The 22,071-nt window shown below is 47.1% G+C and overlaps 1 protein-coding gene across 2 annotated transcripts in view; it reads right to left on the reverse strand.

Annotated features, from left to right (window-relative positions):
• LOC121543509 (transcription factor HIVEP3) overlaps positions 1–22,071 on the reverse strand; it is a 111,799-nt gene that overhangs the window by 20,487 nt on the left and 69,241 nt on the right. For both annotated transcript variants that reach the window (XM_041853418.2, XM_041853417.2), the window contains exons 2-3: positions 14,361–19,175; positions 13,933–14,072 (exon numbers count right to left, since the gene is read on the reverse strand). In XM_041853418.2, the coding sequence (XP_041709352.1) occupies positions 13,933–14,072; positions 14,361–18,707 (4,487 nt within the window). In that variant the 5' untranslated portion in view covers positions 18,708–19,175. The remainder of the gene's footprint in view (positions 1–13,932; positions 14,073–14,360; positions 19,176–22,071) is intronic.

The following is a 22,071-nucleotide window of genomic DNA, read 5'->3' on the forward strand; positions in this document are numbered from 1 at the left end:
ATGAGTGGTTGTAATCTGAATAAAGGGAAAAAGGCCATTCTTGAACATTGGGTGAGACAATCTTACTAATTTGCTTGAGAACCAGTTCGTATTTAAGTATAACTTTTGTATGACTGAAGCTTTTAGTGATAGGTCTAATGCTTTAATATTTAATAATTTCTGTCTTTGGAATTCATATTCATTATATAAATAGGCCCTTTTAATTTTGTCTGGCTTGCCGTTCCAAATAAAATTTAATATTTTTTTCTCATATAATTTAAAAAACTGTTCGCTAGGCGTAGGCAAGACCATAAGCAAATAGGTAAACTGGGATAATAATAAAGAGTTAATCAGGGTGATTTTTCCACAAATTGACACGTATTTACCTTTCCATGGTAGCAAGATCTTATCTATTTTTGCTAACTTTCTATTAAAATGTATTGAAGTGAGATCATTTATTTCCTTTGGGATATGTATTCCGAGTATATCCACATCACCATCAGACCATTTTATTGGTAAACTACATGGTAATGTAAAAATTGTATTTTTTAGTGATCCAATACGTAATATAGTATATTTGTCATAATTTGGTTGTAATCCAGAGAGGTTAGAAAATGCATCTAGATCATCAATGAGGCTGTGGAGGGATTCTAGTTGTGGATTTAAAAGAAAACATTCATCATCAGCGTACAATGACACCTTTGTTTTTCAGCCCTGGATTTCTAATCCTCTGATATTATTATTGGATCTGATTTTAATAACTAACATCTCGATTGGCCACAATAAATAGATATGCCGATAGTGGACAACCTTGTTTCACTCCTCTTGACAGTTTAAAACTTTCTGAGAAATATCCATTATTTACTATTTTACACCTATCAAATCAAATCAAATTGTATTGGTCACATGCGCCGAATACAACAGGTGCAGACATTACAGTGAAATGCTTACTTACAGCCCTTAATCAACAGTGCATTTATTGTTAACAAAGAAAGTACAAATAAAACAACAACAAAAAAAAGTGTTGAGAAAAAAAGAGCAGAAGTAAAATAAAATAACAGTAGGGAGGCTATATATACAGAGGGGTACCGGTGCAGAGTCAATGTGCGGGGGCACCGGCTAGTTGAGGTAGTTGAAGTAATATGTACATGTGGGTAGAGTTAAAGTGACTATGCATAAATAATTAACAGAGTAGCAGCAGCGTAAAAAGGATGGGGTGGGGGGGCAGTGCAAATAGTCCGGGTAGCCATGATTAGCTGTTCAGGAGTCTTATGGCTTGGGGGTAGAAGCTGTTGAGAAGTCTTTTGGACCTAGACTTGGCACTCCGGTACCGCTTGCCGTGCGGTAGCAGAGAGAACAGTCTATGACTAGGGTGGCTGGAGTCTTTGACAATTTTGAGGGCCTTCCTCTGACACCGCCTGGTATAGAGGTCAGTTGATAGAGCATGGCGTTTGCAACGCCAGGGTTGTGGGTTCGATTCCCACAGGGGTATGAAAAAAAAAAAGTATGCACTAACTGTAAGTCGCTCTGGATAAGAGCATCTGCTAAATGACTAAAATGTAAAAATGTAATTGGTAGTTTGTTGTAACTGTGTATTGGTGCTAAACCGTGTTATTGGAAGCTAGCATGCTAGTTAGCTATGGCGTCATAGGATACGGTGCCCTGGATGGTTTTCACGGAAGAATACTGTGCCAAGTTAGCTAGCTGAATAAACTAAGTTAGTCTATTCCTAGAAAACATTGAACCACTGTAGTTTACAACAATTATAATGTCTAAAGTGGAAGTTGGGAGAGTTATATTTGAGTGTTTCAGTGAAACTTAAGTGAGGGAGGCCCCGCTCTCTCGCTTTCCCAGATGTTTAGTCAATTTCATTCCGATCTCCTTTGCATTATTGTAACCTTTTCTGTAGCCTGTCAACTATGTGTCTGTCTATCCCTGTTCTCTCCTCTCTGCACAGGCCATACAATCGCTTCACACTGCGTGGCTGCTGCCACTCTAATCTGGTGGTCCCGGCGCGCACGACCCACGTGGAGTTCCACGTCTCCGGCAGCCTCTGGAACTGCCGGTCTGCGGCCAACAAGGCAGAGTTCATCTCAGCCTATGCTAACCTCCAGTCCCTCGACTTCTTGGCGCTGACGGAAACATGGATTACCACAGAAAACACTGCTACTCCTACTGCTCTTTCCTCGTCTGATCATGTGTTCTCGCATACCCAGAGAGCATCTGGTCAGCGAGGCGGTGGCACAGGAATCCTCATCTCTCCAAAGTGGACATTCTCTCTTTTCCCCCTGACCCATCTGTCTATCTCCTCATTTGAATTCCATGCTGTCACAGTCACTAGCCCATTTAAGCTTAACATCCTTATAATTTATCGCCCTCCAGGTTCCCTTGGAGAGTTCATCAATGAGCTTGACGCCTTGATAAGATCCTTTCCTGAGGATGGCTCACCCCTCACAGTTGTGGGTGACTTTATCCTCTCTACATCTGCCTTTGACACATTTCTCTCTGCCTCCTTCTTTCCACTCCTTTCCTCTTTTGACCTCACCCTCTCACCGTCCCCCCCTACTCACAAGGCAGGCAATACGCTTGACCTCATCTTTACTAGATGCTATTCTTCTACTAATCTCACTGCAACTCCCCTCCAAGACTCTGACCACTACTTTGTATCCTTTTCTCTCTTGCTCTCCTCCAACACTACTCACTATGCCCCTACTCAGATGGTAATGTGCCATCGCAACCTTCGCTCTCTCTCTCCCGTTACTCTCTCCTCTTCCATCCTATCATCTCTTCCCTCTGCTAAATCCTTCTCCCTCCGATCTCCTGATTCTGCCTCCTCAACCCTCCTCTCCTCCCTTTCTGCATCTTTTGACTCTCTATGTCCCCTATCCTCCCGGCCGGCTCGGTCCTCCCCTCCTGCTCCGTGGCTTGACGACTCATTGCGAGCTCACAGAACAGGGCTCCGGGCAGCCGAGCGGAAATGGAGAAAAACTAGACTCCCTGCGGACCTGTCATCTTTTCACTCCCTCCTCTGTTTCTGCTGCTAAAGCCACTTTCTACCACTCTAAACGTCATGTCAAGCCTCTGCCTCTAACCATAGGAAGCTCTTTGCCACCTTCTCCTCCCTGCTGAATCCTCCTCCTCCTCCCTCTCTGTGGATTTTTGAAAAGAAGGTTGACGACATCCGATCCTCATTTATTAAGTCAAATGACACCGCTGATCCTGCTCACACTGCCCTACCCTATGCTTTGACATCCTTCTCCCCTCTCTCTCCAGATGAAATCTTGCGACTTGTGACGGTCGGCCGCCCAACAACCTGCCCGCTTGACCCTATCCCCTCCTCTCTTCTCCAGACCATTTCTGGAGACCTTCTCCCTTACCTCACCTCGCTCATCAACTCATCCTTGACTGCTAGCCATGTCCCTTCCATCTTCAAGAGAGCGAGAGTTGCACCCCTCCTCAAAAAACCTACACTCGATCTCTCTTATGTCAACAACTACAGACCAGTATCCCTTCTTTCCTTTCTCTCAAAAACTGTTGAGCGTGCCGTCTCTAGCCAACTCTCCTGCTATCCCTCTCAGAATTACCTTCTTGACCCAAACCAGTCAGGTTTCAAGACTGGTCATTCAACTGAGACTGCTCTTCTCTGTGTCACGGAGGCTCTCCGCACTGCTAAAGCTAACTCTCTCTCCTCTGCTCTTATCCTTCTAGACCTATCCGCTGCCTTTGATACTGAACCATCAGATGCTCCTCTCCAACCTCTCCGAGTTGGGCATCACCGGCGCTGCTCACTCTTGGATTGCGTCCTACCTGACAGGTCGCTCCTACCAGGTGGCGTGGCGAGAATCTGTCTCCGCACCACGTGCTCTCACCCCTGGTGTCCCCCAGGGCTCAGTTCTAGAATCTCTCCTATTCTCTCTATACACCAAGTCACTTGGCTCTGTCATATCCTCACCAGGTGGCGAATCGCATCTCTGCATGTCTAGCAGACATATCAGTGTGGATGTCGGATCACCAACTCAAGCTGAACCTCGGCAAGACGGAGCTGCTCTTCCTCCCGGGGAAGGACTGCCCGCTCCTTGATCTCGCCACGGTTGACAACTCCATTGTGTCCTCCTCCCAGAGTGCAAAGAACCTTGGCGTGACCCTGGACAACACCCTGTCGTTCTCCGCTAACATCAAAGCGGTGACCCGATCCTGCAGGTTCACGCTCTACAACATTCGCAGAGTACGACCCTACCTTACACAGAAAGCAGCACAGGTCCTAATCCAGGCACTTGTCATCTCCCGTCTGGATTACTGCATCTCGCTGTTGGCTGGGCTCCCTGCCTGTGCCATTAAACCCCTACAACTTATCCAGAACGCTGCAGCCCGTCTGGTGTTCAACCTTCCCAAGTTTTCTCATGTCACCCCGCTCCTCCGCACACTCCACTGGCTTCCAGTTGAGGCTTGCATCTACTACAATACCATGGTGCTTGCCTACGGAGCTGTGAGGGGAATGGCACCTCCTTACATTCAGGCTCTGATCAGACCCGACACCCAAACGAGGGCACTACGTTCATCCACCTCTGGCCTGCTAGCCTCCCTACCTCTACGGAAACACAGTTCCCGCTCAGCCCAGTCAAAGCTATTCGCTGCTCTGGCACCCCAATGGTGGAACAAGCTCCCCCACGACGCCAGGACAGCGGAGTCACTGACCACCTTCCGGAGACACTTGAAACCCTACCTCTTTAAGGAATACCTGGAATAGTTAAAAGTAATAATTCTACCCCCTCCTCCCCCACCCCCCATAAAAAAAGAAAGAAAAACGTGGTTGTCCCACTGGCTATCATAAGTTGAATGCACCAATTTGTAAGTCGCTCTGGATAAGAGCGTCTGCTAAATGACGTAAATGTAAATGTTAGGCCAAGGTCAGAGTGACAACCCACATGACAGCAGAGCCCCAGGGCCAGGACTGAGCATCCCAGCAGCTAGGGATTGCCTAAATAGGTATCTCCCCTGACTTGGGCATGTTTTCAATAGACTCCTTTTGTAGTACTGTATTCCATATAAGGCATCCAGACCTTATGAAAGTGCCCAGTATACCCTTAACCTTGTAATAAATCAAATCTGGTGATACATAACTTGACATTTCTGCCACCTATTGTGACATTGTGGGAGGATAAACAACCTTCCAATTCATGGCAATGCATTTCTTAGCCGCTATAAATGCTTGGTTACAGTGTTTCTTCTGATAAGTCTCCAGTACCAACATATAATATAATAATAGCTAACATTCGCCAACCTTTGGCCAGCTCTCTCTCTAACGGTACATCAACTGGCGAAAGATGGCCAAATTCATTTACTTCTGTTGAACCGGGACAAAACAAAGGCTACAAAACATTTCCATACAAACAACAACAGCTGTTAGATAGTAATAATAGCCACCTCATATCGCTATCTGATAGATAGTGCGACGCTAGAGCTGAACTGGCTGTGGCAGCTAGCTACTAGCTATTTAATTCATTCACCTCAGTCGAGAAGGGATGAAACATTAGCTAACGTTACATATTAGTTACACTAGCTACTAGCTCAGCACTGGGAATAATCACTAGTTTAGTATTTTTATCTGTTAAGTTAAACAGCAGTTACCTTGCCAGCTACATTAGTCAACTAAAGAGTAGCCAGTTTCTGCTCTGCTTGCTTTTACAACTCGGAGAAAAGAGTGCATACACACCGACAGCAGCTGCCAATGTTCAACTAGTGGTGGGGAGTCGACTCCTTGCCTGTCGACTCCCATTTCTGGGTGTCAAGCTTAGATTCCGCTAGGAATAGACTCCTCGACTCCTAAGATTCAGTATTTTTGCAATGGAGGAAACTATTTTCTGTAGTCTACTTCGAGAACACAAACTCTCGCATCTTTCACAGCAAAGAAAGAGCGAGCTAGCGAGGGAGAAAGAGAGAAATGGGAGGGGCGCAGTCAGGCATAGGTAGGCATGTCGGCCACCAGGCAGACAGTCAGAACCGTGCAGGTAATCAAAATATGTAGGCTATAGGAATGCTGTATTTCGCAATTTCTTGGCTTGCAATGTCTTGCGCAGGTTCACTAAAGTAGGGGCTATCAATAAGTAGGCTGCGCTATTCTACACACAACAACTGAAGACCATACACACACTAGCATTTTCATAGCAAATAGAAAGAGGAGCAGGGAGGGAGAGAAGTTTGAGGCAGGCAGAAAGGCAGTCAGAACCGTGCGCATAGGCTATATCTTGGGCAATCTGTATCTAGCAATGCCTCGTAAATTAATCAAAAGTATCTTAAAGTATATATTAGGCTATCAATGAATATGGCTAAGATGTTCTTCATAGTGGCAGTGAATTGAAGTTAAACATCGCCAAATGCATCAGTTAAATTAGGCCTAAATGTGCAATAAAAAGTATTGTGCCTATAACTTATTTAATGAAACCCTGGCTGGCTGTTGATGTCCTAGATTAACCCTGTTCCTGGAGAGCTACCTTCCTGTATGTTTTTGCTCCAACCCCAGTTGTCACAAACCTGATTCAGCTTATCAACCAGCTAATTATTGAATCAGATGTGCTAGACTAGGGTTGGAGTGAAAACCTACAGGATGGTAGCTCTCCACAAACAGGGTTGGAGAGCCCTGTCCTAGGAAATAGATCGCAAAGCAGCATCCCCTGTTAAACCTTTTGGAAATGGCAAGTTCACACAGGATTCGTTTTTCCAAACTGCCCCCTGTAATTCTTAATTTTTCTAATTGAATTGACTCTTATGACAGAAGCCTGGAGGTTTTTCTTGTAGGCGTAAAGATATTTCAACGTCTTGACCAGACGATAATAGGCTACACTGATAACTCGTGCTTGGCTGCCAAATGTATAGGTCTCCCCATAATATTTAAATTGATGAAGTGTGATCATATTTATTATTTTAGCGATCCATCCATGGTAGACGTCCTTCCTAATAACAATGCCCCCCATCCTGCTGACTTGAGCTGCTGAACCGTATTTGCACTTGACTGTGTTTATGGATGAGAAAGTGAACTTGCCATTTCCAAAAGGTTTAACAGGGGATGCTGCTTTGCGATCTATTTCCTAGGACAGGGCTCTCCAACCCTGTTTGTGGAGAGCTACCTTCCTGTAGGTTTTTGCTCCAACCCCAGTTGTCACAAACCTGATTCAGCTTATCAACCAGCTAATTATTGAATCAGATGTGCTAGACTAGGGTTGGAGTGAAAACCTACAGGATGGTAGCTCTCCACAAACAGGGTTGGAGAGCCCTGTCCTAGGAAATAGATCGCAAAGCAGCATCCCCTGTGGTCCTCTGTAGCTCAGCTGGTAGAGCACGGCGCTTGTAACGCCAAGGTAGTGGGTTCGATCCCCGGGACCACCCATACACAAAAAAAAAAAAATTATGCACGCATGACTGTAAGTCGCTTTGGATAAAAGCGTCTGCTAAATGGCATATTATTATTATTATAAACCTTTTGGAAATGGCAAGTTCACTTTCTCATCCATAAACACAGTCAAGTGCAAATACGGTTCAGCAGCTCAAGTCAGCAGGATGGGGGGCATTGTTATTAGGAAGGACGTCTACCATGGATGGATCGCTAAAATAATAAATATGATCACACTTCATCAATTTAAATATTATGGGGAGACCTATACATTTGGCAGCCAAGCACGAGTTATCAGTGTAGCCTATTATCGTCTGGTCAAGACGTTGAAATATCTTTACGCCTACAATAAAAACCTCCAGGCTTCTGTCATAAGAGTCAATTCAATTAGAAAAATTAAGAATTACAGGGGGCAGTTTGGAAAAACGAATCCTGTGTGAATCATCCTTTGGAATAAGACGCATGCTTGGATAATAATTACAAAACCAACGTATCTAGTAACACCTGTCCAAATAGGCCTATAACATAGCAAAAAATCAGCTTATCAGCGTAGAGTAGAAATATCACATCACCTTCTATATTCAAACAAAACAGGCATTTTATAGGCAAATGGGCAGCATCATGCTCATGTCAGTCCTCTAGAACGCAAATGTAGTCATCTTAGTAGTGTGCGCATCAGTTTCAGCGTGTTTTGGGAGTCGAGTAAGAGTCGACTCCCACGACTCCAACCACAGGTGTCGGAATCTACTCCAAAAATCCTGGAGTCGTGCACCACTATGTTTAACTCTCCCGTGCTGGTTCCAGCCAGCCTTCCAGAAGCTTTGCCTTCACACAGCCTGTCCGCCCGCTCTGTGGTGTCCGCGCGGTCCTAAATCCAGCCATCTGTAAACTCCAAACAGCCTATCCCACCGCTCTGAGTCGCCCGCATGGTCCTAAAGCACACTGATTACCTATTTATGTATCACATTGTAATAATAACACTTGGGGGGGGGACGCTATTTCAGAATGTGGGGGGGACCCGTCCCCAGTGAAAGTTGCGCCCCTAGATGATAGCATGCATGAAATAGATGCAATTTCTATAATATCTGTATATATTAAACACTATAACTTATTTTCATTATATTTAACAGATTCATTCCTTTCATATTCCATCAGTGGAAAACTGTGTGATCATGCACAAAGATCATGGGGAGGTTAGCATTTTTTGGGGAGGTATGATATTTACTGTATGCCTCTAACTTTCTCACTCATCATTATTCATGATTCATTCATGATTATCCGTAAACATGGTAGCATCCACATTAATGTAGATGTGTTCAGAAACAGATTCTATTCTTATTTACAATAAAAGTGATTCCAAAATGACAATACATTATTTACCATTATTTTCTATTGGGTACAACATAATCCAAAACAACCAAAACAAACGGCAAATGCATCCAACGTTTGTTAGTCACATGCTTGATGTAGTTATTGTGTGCTAGGACCATACTACACTTTTGACAAAATGTAATACACAATAAGTGAATATGTCCAAATATCTATGACACCTTCAAATGGAGGTAACTAGATACAGAAAGTGCTTTCATTTCTAAACGGTAAAACAGATACAGTGGGGAAAAAAAGTATTTAGTCAGCCACCAATTGTGCAAGTTCTCCCACTTAAAAAGAAGAGAGAGGCCTGTAATTTTCATCATAGGTACACGTCAACTATGACAGACAAATTGAGATATTTTTTCTCCAGAAAATCACATTGTAGGATTTTTAATGAATTTATTAGCAAATTATGGTGGAAAATAAGTATTTGGTCACCTACAAACAAGCAAGATTTCTGGCTCTCACAGACCTGTAACTTCTTCTTTGAGGCTCCTCTGTCCTCCACTCGTTACCTGTATTAATGGCACCTGTTTGAACTTATCATCAGTATAAAAGACACCTGTCCACAACTTCAAACAGTCACACTCCAAACTCCACTATGGCCAAGACCAAAGATCTGTCAAAGGACACCAGAAACAAAATTGTAGTCCTGCACCAGGCTGGGAAGACTGAATCTGCAATTGGTAAGCAGCTTGGTTTGAAGAAATCAACCGTGGGAGCAATTATTAGGAAATGGAAGACATACAAGACCACTGATAATCTCCCTCGATCTGGAGCTCCACGCAAGATCTCACCCCGTGGGGTCAAAATGATCACAAGAACGGTGAGCAAAAATCCCAGAACCACACGGGGGGACCTAGTGAATGACCTGCAGAGAGCTGGGACCAAAGTAACAAAGCCTACCATCAGTAACACACAACGCCGCCAGGGACTCAAATCCTGCAGTGCCAGAAGTGTCCCCCTGCTTAAGCCAGTACATGTCCAGGCCCGTCTGAAGTTTGCTAGAGTGCATTTGGATGATCCAGAAGAGGATTGGGAGAATGTCATATGGTCAGATGAAACCAAAATATAACTTTTTGGTGAAAACTCAACTCGTTGTGTTTGGAGGACAAAGAATGCTGAGTTGCATCCAAAGAACACCATACCTACTGTGAAGCATGGGGGTGGAAACATCATGCTTTGGGGCTGTTTTTCTGCAAAGGGACCAGGACGACTGATCCGTGTAAAGGAAAGAATGAATGGGGCCATGTATCGTGAGATTTTGAGTGAAAACCTCCTTCCATCAGCAAGGGCATTGAAGATGAAACGTGGCTGGGTCTTTCAGCATGACAATGATCCCAAACACACCGCCCGGGCAACAAAGGAGTGGCTTCGTAAGAAGCATTTCAAGGTCCTGGAGTGGCCTAGCCAATCTCCAGATCTCATCCCCATAGAAAATCTTTGGAGGGAGTTGAAAGTCCGTGTTGCCCAGCGACAGCCCCAAAACATCACTGCTCTAGAGGAGATCTGCATGGAGGAATGGGCCAAAATACCAGCAACAGTGTGTGAAAACCTTGTGAAGACTTACAGAAAACGTTTGACCAGTGTCATTGCCAACAAAGGGTATATAACAAAGTATTGAGAAACTTTTGTTATTGACCAAATAATTATTTTCCACCATAATTTGCAAATAAATTCATAAAAAATCCTAGAATGTGATTTTCTGGATTTATTTTTCTAAATTTGTCTGTCATTGTTGACTTGTACCTATGATGAAAATTACAGGCCTCTCTCATCTTTTTAAGTGGGAGAACTTGCACAATTGGTGGCTGACTAAATACTTTTTTCCCCCACTGTATATATGAAAATACCCTAAAATAAAAGGTGACATTCTGTACTGTCAATAAAACATTTGATCTCAAATCCAAAATGAAAAAGTTTTAGCTTCACTGTCCAAATTAATACGTAGGGGAGTGTATATTCTTTTAGCTGATTTTGAGTATTTTGTGTATCCAACTACAGTTGAAGTCGGAAGTTTACATACGCTTAGGTTGGAGTCATTAAAACTTGTTTTTCAACCACTCCACAAATTTCTTGTTAACAAAATATAGTTTTGGCAAGTCGGTTAGGACATCTACTTTGTGCATGACACAAGTAATTTTTCCAACAATTGTTTACAGACAGATTATTTCACTTATAATTCACTGTATCACAATTCCAGTTGGTCAGAAATTTACATACACTAAGTTGACTGTGCCTTTAAACAGCTTGGAAAATTCCAGAAAGTGATGTCATGGCTTTAGACGCTTCTGATAGGCTAATTGACATAATTTGAGTCAATTGGAGGTGTACCTGTGGATGTATTTCAAGGCTTACATTCAGCCTCTTTGCTTGACATCATGGGAAAATCAAAAGAAATCAGCCAAGACCTCAGAAAAATAATTGTAGACCTTCACAAGTTTGGTTCATCCTTGGGAGCAATTTCCAAACGCCTGAAGGTACCACGTTCATCTGTACAAACAATAGTACGCAAGTATAAACACCATGGGACCACGAAGCCGTCATACCACTCAGGAAGGAGACGCGTTCGGTCTCCTAGAGATGAACATACTTTGGTGCGAAAAGAGCAAATCAATCCCAGAACAACAGCAAAGGACCCTGTGAAGATGCTGGAGGAAACATGTACAAAAGTATCTATATCCATAGTAAAACGAGTCCTACATCGACATAACCTGAATGGCCGCTCAGCAAGGAAGATACCACTGCTCCAAAACCGGCATAAAAAAAGCCAGACTACGGTTTGCAACTGCACATGGGGACAAAGATCGTACTTTTTGGAGAAATGTTCTCTGGTCTGATTAAACAAAAATAGAACTGTTTGGCCATAATGACCATCGTTATGTTTGGAGGAAAAAGGGGGTGCCTTGCAAGCCGAAGAACACCATCCCAACCGTGAAGCACGGGGGTGGCAGCATCATGCTGTGGGGGTGCTTTGCTGCAGGAGAGACTGGTGCACTTCACAAAATAGATGGCATCATGAGGAAGGAAAATTATGTGGATATATTGAAGCAACATCTCAAGACATCAGTCAGGAAGTTAAAACTTGGTCGCAAATGGGTCTTCCAAATGGACAATGACCCCAAGCATACTTCCCAAGTTGCAGCAAAATGGCTTAAGGACAACAAAGTCAAGGTATTGGAGTGGCCATCTCAAAGCCCTGACCTCAGTCCTATAGAACATTTGTGGGCAGAACTGAAAAGGCGTGTGCGAGCAAGGAGGCCTACAAACCTGACTCAGTTACACCAGCTCTGTCAGGAGGAATGGGCCAAAATTCACCCAACTTATTGTGGGAAGCTTGTGGAAGGCTACCCGAAACGTTTGACCCAAGTTAAACAATTTAAAGGCAATGCTACCAAATACTAATTGAGTGTACATAAACTTCTGACCCACTGGGAAGCTGAAATAAATCACTCTCTACTATTATTCTGACGTTTCACATTCTTAAAATAAAGTGGTGATCCTAACTGACCTAAGACAGGGAATTTTTACTAGGATTGAACTAGGATGTCATGAATTTTGAAAAACTGAGTTTAAATGTATTTGTCTAAGGTGTATGTAAACTTCCAACTTCAACTGTATATGGAATTTAATTCCTGTTGAAAAACAAATGATAGTCTCACTATGCCCAAACCAGATGGGAAGGCGTATCGCTGCAGAATGCTGTGGTAGCCATGCTGGTTAAGTGTGCCTTGAATTCTAAATAAATCACAGACAGTGTCACCAGCAAAGCACCCCCACACCATAACACCTCCTCCTCCAAGCTTTACGGTGGGAACTACACATGCAGAGATCATCTGTTCACCCACACTGCGTCTCACAAAGACACAGCGGTTGGAACCAAAAATCTCCAATTTGGACTAAAGTACACATTTCCACCGGTCTAATGTCCATTGCTCATGTTTCTTGGCCCAAGCAGGTCTCTTCTTCTTATTGGTGTCCTTTAGTAGTGGTTTCTTTGCAGCAATTTGACCATGAAGGCCTGATTCACACAGTCCCCTCTGAACAGTTGATGTTGAGATGTGTCTGTGACTTGAACTCTGTGAAGCATTTATTTGGGCTTAAATTTCTGAGGCTGGTAACTCCAATGAACTTATCCTCTGCAGCATAGGTAACTCTGGGTCTTCCATTCCTGTGGCGGTCCTCATGAGAGCCAGTTTCATCATAGCGCTTGATGGTTTTTGCGACTGCACTTCAAGAAAGTTTCAAAGTTCTTGAAATGTTCCGTATTGACTGACCTTCATGTCTTAAACTAATGATGGACTGTCATTTCTCTTTGCTTATTTGAGCTGTCCTTGCCATAATATGGACTTGGTCTTTCACCAAATAGGTACAACACAACTGATTGGCTCAAACGCATTAAGAAGGAAAGAAAATCCACAAATTAACTTTTAAGAAGTCACACCTGTTAATTGAAATGCATTCCAGGTGACTACCTCATGAAACTGGTTGAGAGAATGCAAAGTGTGTGCAAAGCTGTCATCAAGGCAAAGGGTGGCTATTTGAAGAATCTTGAATATAAAATACTACATGATTCTACAATGTAAAAAATAGTAAAAATAAAGAAAAACCCTTGAATGAGTAGGTGTCCAAACTTTTGACTGGTAGTGTATGTACAGCAGCTAAACTTCAGTTGCTCTCTTGTCATTGAGAGGAAGGTATACAGACACTAATGAGAATCTCGTAAAACAAATCTGGAGGGATGCTTTCTGCTTGTCTACTGCACCGCACAAACACCAACCCCATTCAACACTACATTTTCTACCAGCTGTGAATGGGAAAGGCTCTGCTGTCGGTAGAAATGAAGTCCCTGGGGGCTAGCTCACCTGTTTCTCTGTTATTCTGGAAGACTGAAGTGTAAAACATTCTCTACTGTTACTGCCTTTTTTTCCCTCATAATGTGGCATTTATATTTTGAGACTCATTTGGTGGCAGCCCTGTGCTGCCTGGTACTGCTACCGTATCTGAATACAATGACGCACATCTAATGCATTGTTACATCTCTGATGCCTTTATCTGTCAATAACGTTGAATATCAGCATGATTATGCATGATGAATTTTGCAGAAAAATCTATCTGCTCATAGAACAAATCCACTAGTATTAGCTGATCAGACAGAGCTATGCAGTACTCCTGTGTCCTCTTTCTCTTACCCGCCCTCGAAGATTTGGACACGGAGAGGATCACTCTGTTTGGAGGTGGAGGGCCCTTGCTCCTCTCTCTTCCCCTTCTTCTCAGGCTGCTGTGTTGGCTCCTTCAGTTCGACAGGGGTGCTGGGTGGGGTAGCATGTACCTACACTCAAAGACAGACACAGGCAAATTCGCCAACACACCCTGACATCTTGGTTGGCAATGATGATACACAGTACATTGGAACAACAATTAATGTCAAACATTTAATGTATTGGTTTTAGTGTATCATCTAACATCATATTGTCTGGTCATTTCCAGCTGTGAAATTGTGGGGTATGCATTATTCTATATAATTCATAACTAAAACAAAATCAGTGATTTTGGTAGTTTTGGTCTAATTGGCCCATGCTGTGTTTTCCTAGATATTGAATATTGCTGTTATATTTACCTCTGAAATGTGGGGCTTTCTGCTGCTGGCAAGGACCACCTTGCCCGTGGCAGGGGTTAGAGCTGTGGCCATGGTGTAGGTCTCTGAGCTGTGCTTCTGCTTGGAGCGCAGCAGGGACAGTGCCAGCTTGGTGGACAGGCCTGGCAGGTTGGGGTTGTGCACGCTGACACTCCAGGAGGTGTAAACGGAGGTTTGTGGCTCCCTCTGGGCAGACGGGTTGGGCTTCACGTAGTTCAAGTAGCACCAGCTGACTGAGGTGGTGGTGTGGAGGCTGGGGTACGATGGGGCTTTGGCTCGCTCTGGACTCTGGGGTATGAAGGAAGCACTCACTCCCTGGCCCTCGTCGTCCTCCCTCCCCTTTTCTTTCTTAGGTTCAGCCTTCCCTTGCACCTCCCGCTCTACCCTGTGGTCCTCTGGGTCCCGTACCTCCTCTTCCTCCTCGACTTTCACAGTTCCTACTCCTATCTGTGCCCTTTCCGGCTCTTTCTCTTCGTCCTCCCCTGCTTCCAGTTTTCTCCTAGTACCCCTATTTTCCTCTTCCTCTTCCACCTTCTCTTCCTCCTCTTCCTCCTTCACTCGTTTCTGCTGGCGCTGGGCCTCTGTGCTGAGCTCCAGACTGGCTGCAGGGGAGAGCATGCGTTTGCTCCCTCCAGCCCCCAGTGGCCCGTAGCCCTCCTCGGACGCAAAGCCCAGCTCCAGGGGCAGGGGTAGAGACAGGGGCAGGTAGCTTTTGAAGTCCGGGGTGGGGATCTTCAGGTAGGACCTCTGCAGCTTGTCCTGCTCCAGCTGGCCCATGATAACCATGGCCATGCAGCAGATGGGCTCCTGCGAGCGGTCTGACGCCGGGATCTGGGAGAGGGTGGTGTACAGGGCACTGGCGTAGGTGGGCTTGTGGGTCTGGAGGCGTACTGGTACCACCAGTGACACGATTGGCGTCAGCTGCGCCAGGCACGTTGCGATGACAGGCGGGGGATGGTGGCAGGGTACGGGGACTAAGGACTGAGGATATGGGGCAGGGAGAACCACGGTGGAGGGTATGGGGGGCTGTGTGGGGACTTGGATGGTGAGCCCAGGTGGCACGGGGAGGTACACAGCCTGGCCAGCCCCGGTGGGGTACTGCAGGGAGAGCAGAGCTGAGAAAGGATGGAGGGGCAGGCCTAGTCGTTCTGCCATGTGAAGCTGCCCTGGGTGGACTTGTATGGTTGGAGGGGAAGGGTGTGTGTGTAAGAAGGCTCTGTGGATGATGTGGGTGGAGAGGACATCTGAGATGGCAGTGGTGACCGGGTGGAGCTGGGCTATCTGGCCAAGAGGGATCCGATCATGCCCAGTTGGTCGCATGGGGAATGGGAGTATCCGGGGCTGGTGGAACAGCTGTACGGTCTTCCCTATGGCGTCCGGGCTGAGCCTGGAGGTGCTGGCTTCAGCTGGGTGGAGGGCAGGATGGCTGGTGTAGGACGGGCCTGGCTTGGGGCTCCCTGGTCGGCCTGACTGGCTGGCCATGGCCCCTTCCTCGTGGTCTGGCTCGCCCAGGGTGGCGTGCTTCACCAGTAGGCACTTCCTCCTCTCCCTCCAGGCCGACGCAGACTGCTGTGGGGATAGGGACCCGTAGTCAAAGGATTTGCTCCTGGTCTCCACGATCTCGGCAGTGTGCTGGGGGCTGGCCGGGGCCTGCTCCGAGGCTGAGCGCCGCATCTCTCTTTGGGGTTGGTGGTGTTGGTGGGGGCCCGAGGGCACGGTTAGCATGTGTGAGCCCTGGGTGCTGCCGGAGCCCCAGGGGGAAGGCTCAGCAGGTTTGCCCCCCATGTCTTCAAAGGAGGAAGAGCGGCTGGGGGAGTGAGAAATGTGGGTCTCCTGGCTGGGGCTCCGGGGCCCCAGCGATACCGACTCAAAGCTAGACTCTCCGGAAGACTGGGCAGCAGACTCGGCTAGACGGAGACGCTTCTTCTTTGGTGGCAGCTTCTCGGCAGGGAGCTGAGCCATACTCTGGCTGCGCTGAGGCCACTGGAACTCCTCTACCACTCTCTCTGGCTCCTTGGACGAGGACGCCGTCGCCATGGGCGACACTGACACCATATCAGCGTCAGGCTCCACCGTCACTAGGATCTCTGGCACTTGGATGTTGTGCTGGCGGACCAGGCGGGACATGGAGGGCGATGATTTTGGCTGCAGCTGTTTTACCGGTGTTGACTGGCTCTCTCTGAGCTCTATAGACTCCTGGCAATCCATGGATTTACTTTCCTGCTTCTCGAAGGAGCTGGTGTGCTGGATGACCGAGATGCCCTTCCTGTCTTGCTGCTGTTTAGCCTGTGAGGGAGCACCTGAGAAGGCCTCACTCTGCTCCACCAGGCTTGGCACTGCAGTGGTGGCTGCGGGGCTGCAGGTCACAACAGCTGTAGGCCCGGGGCTGGAAGGATCCTCCTCCAGACTCTCCTCTTTCCTCCTCTTCCTCACTGTCATGGCCAGTGCCCGGAATTTATAGTGCATCATCTGAGGGCGGTCATCCCGGCACGCCCCATCCACCTCTCCTCTCTCCAGCTCCTTTATTGGCTGGCCTGTGCAGAGACCCCTGTGGGCCTCGTAACTCTCCCTTTGTTTACAGCAGGCTCCGCAGGCCTCGCACTCATAGAGCCTTGGACCTTTGCGTTGCTGCTGTTGCTGCTTCCTGGTTAGGCCACTTTCTGTAGCTGCGGAGGAGGAGGAGGGGCCAGCCTCCAGGATGAGCTCAGCCCCGAGGGGCACCTCAATGGCGGGCTGGCGCCTCAGCAAACGGTGCTGCCCGCCCAACCTCATCTCGGCCACCACGGCCTGCTGCTCATCAAAGGAGTGGCTCAGACGACAGAAGCCCCGGGGAGAGGTGTTGGAGCGGTTTCCCTGGCCCGCTGACGTGGGCATGGATTGGCTTCTCAACAGAGGCACTGAGGAGGAGGACTCCTGGACCCCCGAGGGGTCCACTTCTTGGACATGGAGACGGAGTGATTGGCCTGCCATACCACTGAGGCCGGGGCTTTCTCCCTTAGGCTCAAACACATAGGGGTCTTTGGGGGAGGAGAACTTGGGTGACTCCAGACTACTCTTCCTGGAGAGCGAGGAGCGCCTGGGCGACTCCAGACTACTCTTCCTGGAGAGCGAGGAGCGCCTGGGCTTGACGCTATCGATCTCGCTGGTGTCCACCACCGCCTCGTTGATGGTGATGAGTTTGGTGATGTGCTCAATGACCTGTGTCTTGGGAACGCTGAAGGGCATGCTGCTCTTCTCCTCCATCCCTGATGATGAAGAGTGGGCATGCTGCTGATGGGGACCGCGCTGCTGCCCTCTCAGCCGCCCATACTTGCCCAGGATGATCTCGGCATAGGTTTTGGCGTTGGCGGTGGGAGGGCTCACCTGGGAGTCAGCTCGGCTCATCTCAGCGCTCCTCGAAAGGGAGAAGTAGCCTGACTCTTGGCTGCCTTTACTGCTGAGGCCCAGGGAGGAAGAGGGAGGGTCATCCTGGGAGGCCATGGGGCCACGCTTCCTCTCGCTCAGCCTCATGGCCAGTCTCTGCTTCACGGCCTGGGAGTCGTCAGACCTCTGGCCCTCCTCTTGCCCTGACAGCGCCAAACTGCTGCTGTTCTTCTGCTTGCCCAGCCTCTCCTTCCTGTACTGACCCGTCTCCTCCTCAGAGTCTGTGCTCTCCCCCTCTGTAGGCTCCTCGTGATCCTCTCCCGGGGCGCTCATCTCGGGTCCGCTCAGGCTCAGCTCGTCCCGGCTGGACACCAGGCCAGCCTTGATGCGGTGGGCGTGGGACTTGCGGTGCTTGTAAAGGTTACTCTTGGTCTTGAAGGAGAAGCCACAGGGGGCGCAGGGGTAAGGCCTCTCCCCTGTGTGGGAGCGGATGTGTTTCTGGAGAACGCTGGGTTTGGCACATGGACGGCCACAGTAAGTGCACACGTACTTCCCCGGTTTCTGGGACTTCCTCTCGCCTCTTTTAGGGCTGCCCTCTGTGACCTCCTGGTTGGGCTGGGACTGGACCCCCTGCGTGTTGTGGCCTTGGGTAGAGGAGGACGGTAGGGATGAAGTGGAGGGGGAGGAGAAGCTGTCTCCTGAAGGACCTGGGGTGTCTGTTGAGAGCTGCCATGCTGCTGCTTGGGTCTTGTGCTGATGCTGGAGCCTGAGGAGCAGGTCGCTACGTTTGGGCTTGCGGTGATGGAGGCGGCCCAGGCCACCATGGACGGGGCGGGGGTTGGATGGTGGCTGCTGTGGCTGAGGTGGACGGGACCCAGTGGGGGGCTCAGCGGCTCCAGCAGACAGAGGCTGCTGTTGCCTTCCGGATCGCTCCCCATCAGCAGAATGGCTGGGCTCCGCTTCCATAGAGTGGGGAGGAGGCCTTATGGACACACAGGGAATGCCTCTGGGAGCAGTGCACCACACAGCCTCATGGGGCTAACCACAGTGCCGCAGAGATGCCTGGGACGAGAGAACATCTAGAGGGGGAGGCAGGGGCATCAGTTCAGGATTAATAAATCACAATGGAGTACCTTTTTTATGAGCGGGCCAAAAGTCATTCAAGAGGACCAAATAAGACATAATTAAAAAGTGCCCCAGAGCAGCATAGAGGATGTAGGTAAACATAGATCCTCCCTCATCACGGAATAAGTCTGTTCCCATCCGGCCTGAGCCATTGTGACAGGTCTTCACTGTGGACTGGGAGCTAGATGAGGATTTGGCTTGGCATCCTGCTGGACCATTCTGACACTGTGGCTCTGCTGAGTAGAAACCTCTGGGTCTTCTCTTGTTCCTCTTAGGCCGTCACTGGTCAATCCTAGCACCTCATTGGATCTGCAGAAACACAGAAATAAGCAGAAGTGAGTCACAGAGCTTAGGCAGACCTGACAAAATACACTTAGGCATTTGTTTCATCATTATTGGTTGTGACTCGTGACACTATCAATGACTAGGTGGCCAGTCCCACAAAAACAGACTGTCATGGGATTTAGGCCTAGTCAAAGCCCTGTGACCAAACACTGACTCTCACGTTGACATTGCTGCCACATATCATACCCTGACAAATAAGGCCACATTTCCTTGGCCTGATGAGTGGGGGAAGTGTTCTAATGATCACATTAGCGAGGTAATTTCGGTAACACCGTGTTATTGCTCCGATCTATTCTTGCCCAACCTGTATGCTGAAGGGTCTCTGCCACATACAGAAAATGTATATTTCAGTGTACTTCTACCCTGTAATGTTGGTTCTGTACGTGGATATGTGCTCTAATGGTCTCAATGCACTAATGTGCAATATCCAACATAAAACCTCCTAGTTCCAAAAAGAGCTCAGACACAGTGAGAGAGAAAACTCTACCACAACACTGTGTATTGATCGCTGACTCCAAACCATCTGGCTAGAGCACAGTCTGCACAAGACACCACAATCTGAGAAGGCCAAGCCAGGTCAACATCCAGGGCAGCAGCGCCAACAGAGAGGGTAAAATTGTGACGAAATGTCATGGCACCAAGTCAAAACAAACGTTTGAAATTTAGCCTGAGCTTATTCAATCTTGTTCTCAAGCTGGGGGAAGGGGGGCTATCTTCTTGTAATGAGTAAAGATGAGTTGACAGCAAGTAGCCTTCAGCCCCTGTGTTGTACTGACACTAGGGTGCAGCATGGCAGATATGAGACGCCAGGTGAAGTAGTTGAAGATAGAAAAAAGACTGCAGGAAGATGAGGAAGTGTAAATCCCCTCTTTTATCAAGACATATCTGCTGTTATATTTCCCACTTTAGGAGAAACCCAGGTCTCAACTCCACACACAGAATTATTGTACCGCAGCCAATCAAAACACATTCTGGGAGCAGCCAGAGTCAATCAAAAAATGTCACTGAGCTGTCGTAGCCAACTGCTGACAGTCCGAGGCCCATCCACTGACATCCATCATAATTTATTTTTATTTTTAAAGTCATTTAGCCGACGCTCTTATCCAGAGCGACTTACAGTTAGTGAGTGCATACATTTTTTCATACTGGTCCCCCGTGGGAATCAAACCCACAACCCTGGCGTTGCAAGTGCCATGCTCTACCAACTGAGCTACATGGGACTACGTGACTATCATCAGAGCAGAGCCATCCACACACACTTCTCAGGATAGCTTACTCTGTCTGCTCATGTGCAGAGTGATATTTGGCATTTTAAACTGTGTGTGTTCTCCTCCCTGCTGCAGCAGCTCTGTATAAAGCTATCCATCTCAATAACTCTGGTGCTCATAACAGGCCACACTATTAGGTAAATCAGGTGCATACGTATAACCATCAATAATAGCCTGATACAATCCCGAGTGGCGCAGCAGTCTAAGGCACTGCATCTCAATGCTAGAGGCGTCACTACAGACCCTGGTTCGATTCCAGGCTGTATCACAATCCAGCTGTGATTGGGAGTCCCATAGGGCGGCGCACAATTGGCCCAGTGTCGTCCGGGTTTGGCCAGGGTAGGCCGTAATTGTAAATAATAATTTGTTCTTAACTGACTTGCCTAGTTAAATAAAGGTTAAATAAATAAATATATAGTCTATATATATATAATACTTCAACTTTTCAATATGTTTTACTTTAAATCAAATCGGGAGTAAATCATCATTTAGTCAGTGAATAATTAATCATATTTCAGAATACCACTTTTCAGGGAGGGAATAGATGTAGGCGTTATAAGCTAGTGCATTTAACACAGTGTGTAAGACAGTGTCTCCCTCCCACCGTCCCTGGGTAAGGCAAAAGCAGTAGCAGAGGTAGAGGCTGACAAGTTGACAGGGTAAGTGAGTGTGAGAGCGAGAGAGAGATAACTCTCTGAGAGGCTGTGTGGAGTCATTCAGTGTTCCAGCAGCTGGCTAAACATGCCTAGCAGAAGACTAGTCTGGCTGACTCCAGCTGGGGCAGTGGTGACAGGTTTTTTAATGAGCCCCGGTTTCTCTCTTTCTCCATATGTTCCTGAAAAACACAGCACAGTCTGGCTTCATTACAGTGGAAAATAAAACAGAGAATCACTCTTCCTTTTTGGAAGTGAATTGACAGATTCTCGGCTCCATTTCCACGTTCCCCCACATCTGCTGAAGGATGCTCATCCATTTAGTCCGTTTCTCTGAACAGAAGTTAACTTTGATTACAACAGAGTACCATCAACAGTAGCAATTTCTGAGAATAACGACTGAAGCGACGGCATTAAAACTAACTCAAACGCCTCACAGTAAGAGAAGATGTGAGTGTGGGCCTTATCTGTCCAGATACATTGTGGTGTTAGCCTTGGGAATTAGCTAGAATAGTTAGAAAAGGGATTGGTTTTATACTGTAGCTAGGTCATGTATCAATGTGGTCTCTTCACACACAATTCACAAGAAAGAAAAGTGAGTGTGAGAATACTACAGGAGTGTGAGACTGAGAAATAAAAAAGGCATGAGTGGGAGAGACAGGAAAAGACAGGTAAAGAGTGGGAAGATGAATGGGGATAAAAAAGACGCCACTATGAAGCCAGAGTGCATAGGAGGGCGATACATATTGTATATAGAAATATACCGGTGAGAGGAAGAGCGAAGATAAAGAGAGGGGAGGAAGAAATTGAGAGAGAGAGAGAGAGAGAGAGAGAGAGAGAGAGAGAGAGAGAGAGAGAGAGAGAGAGAGAGAGAGAGAGAGAGAGTGTTGTTTGAACTGAGCACACGTTGGCCATCACAGTGTAAGGGTTAATGATCTC

Source organism: Coregonus clupeaformis, chromosome 28 (genome assembly GCF_020615455.1).
Source record: "Coregonus clupeaformis isolate EN_2021a chromosome 28, ASM2061545v1, whole genome shotgun sequence".
NCBI lineage: Eukaryota > Metazoa > Chordata > Actinopteri > Salmoniformes > Salmonidae > Coregonus > Coregonus clupeaformis.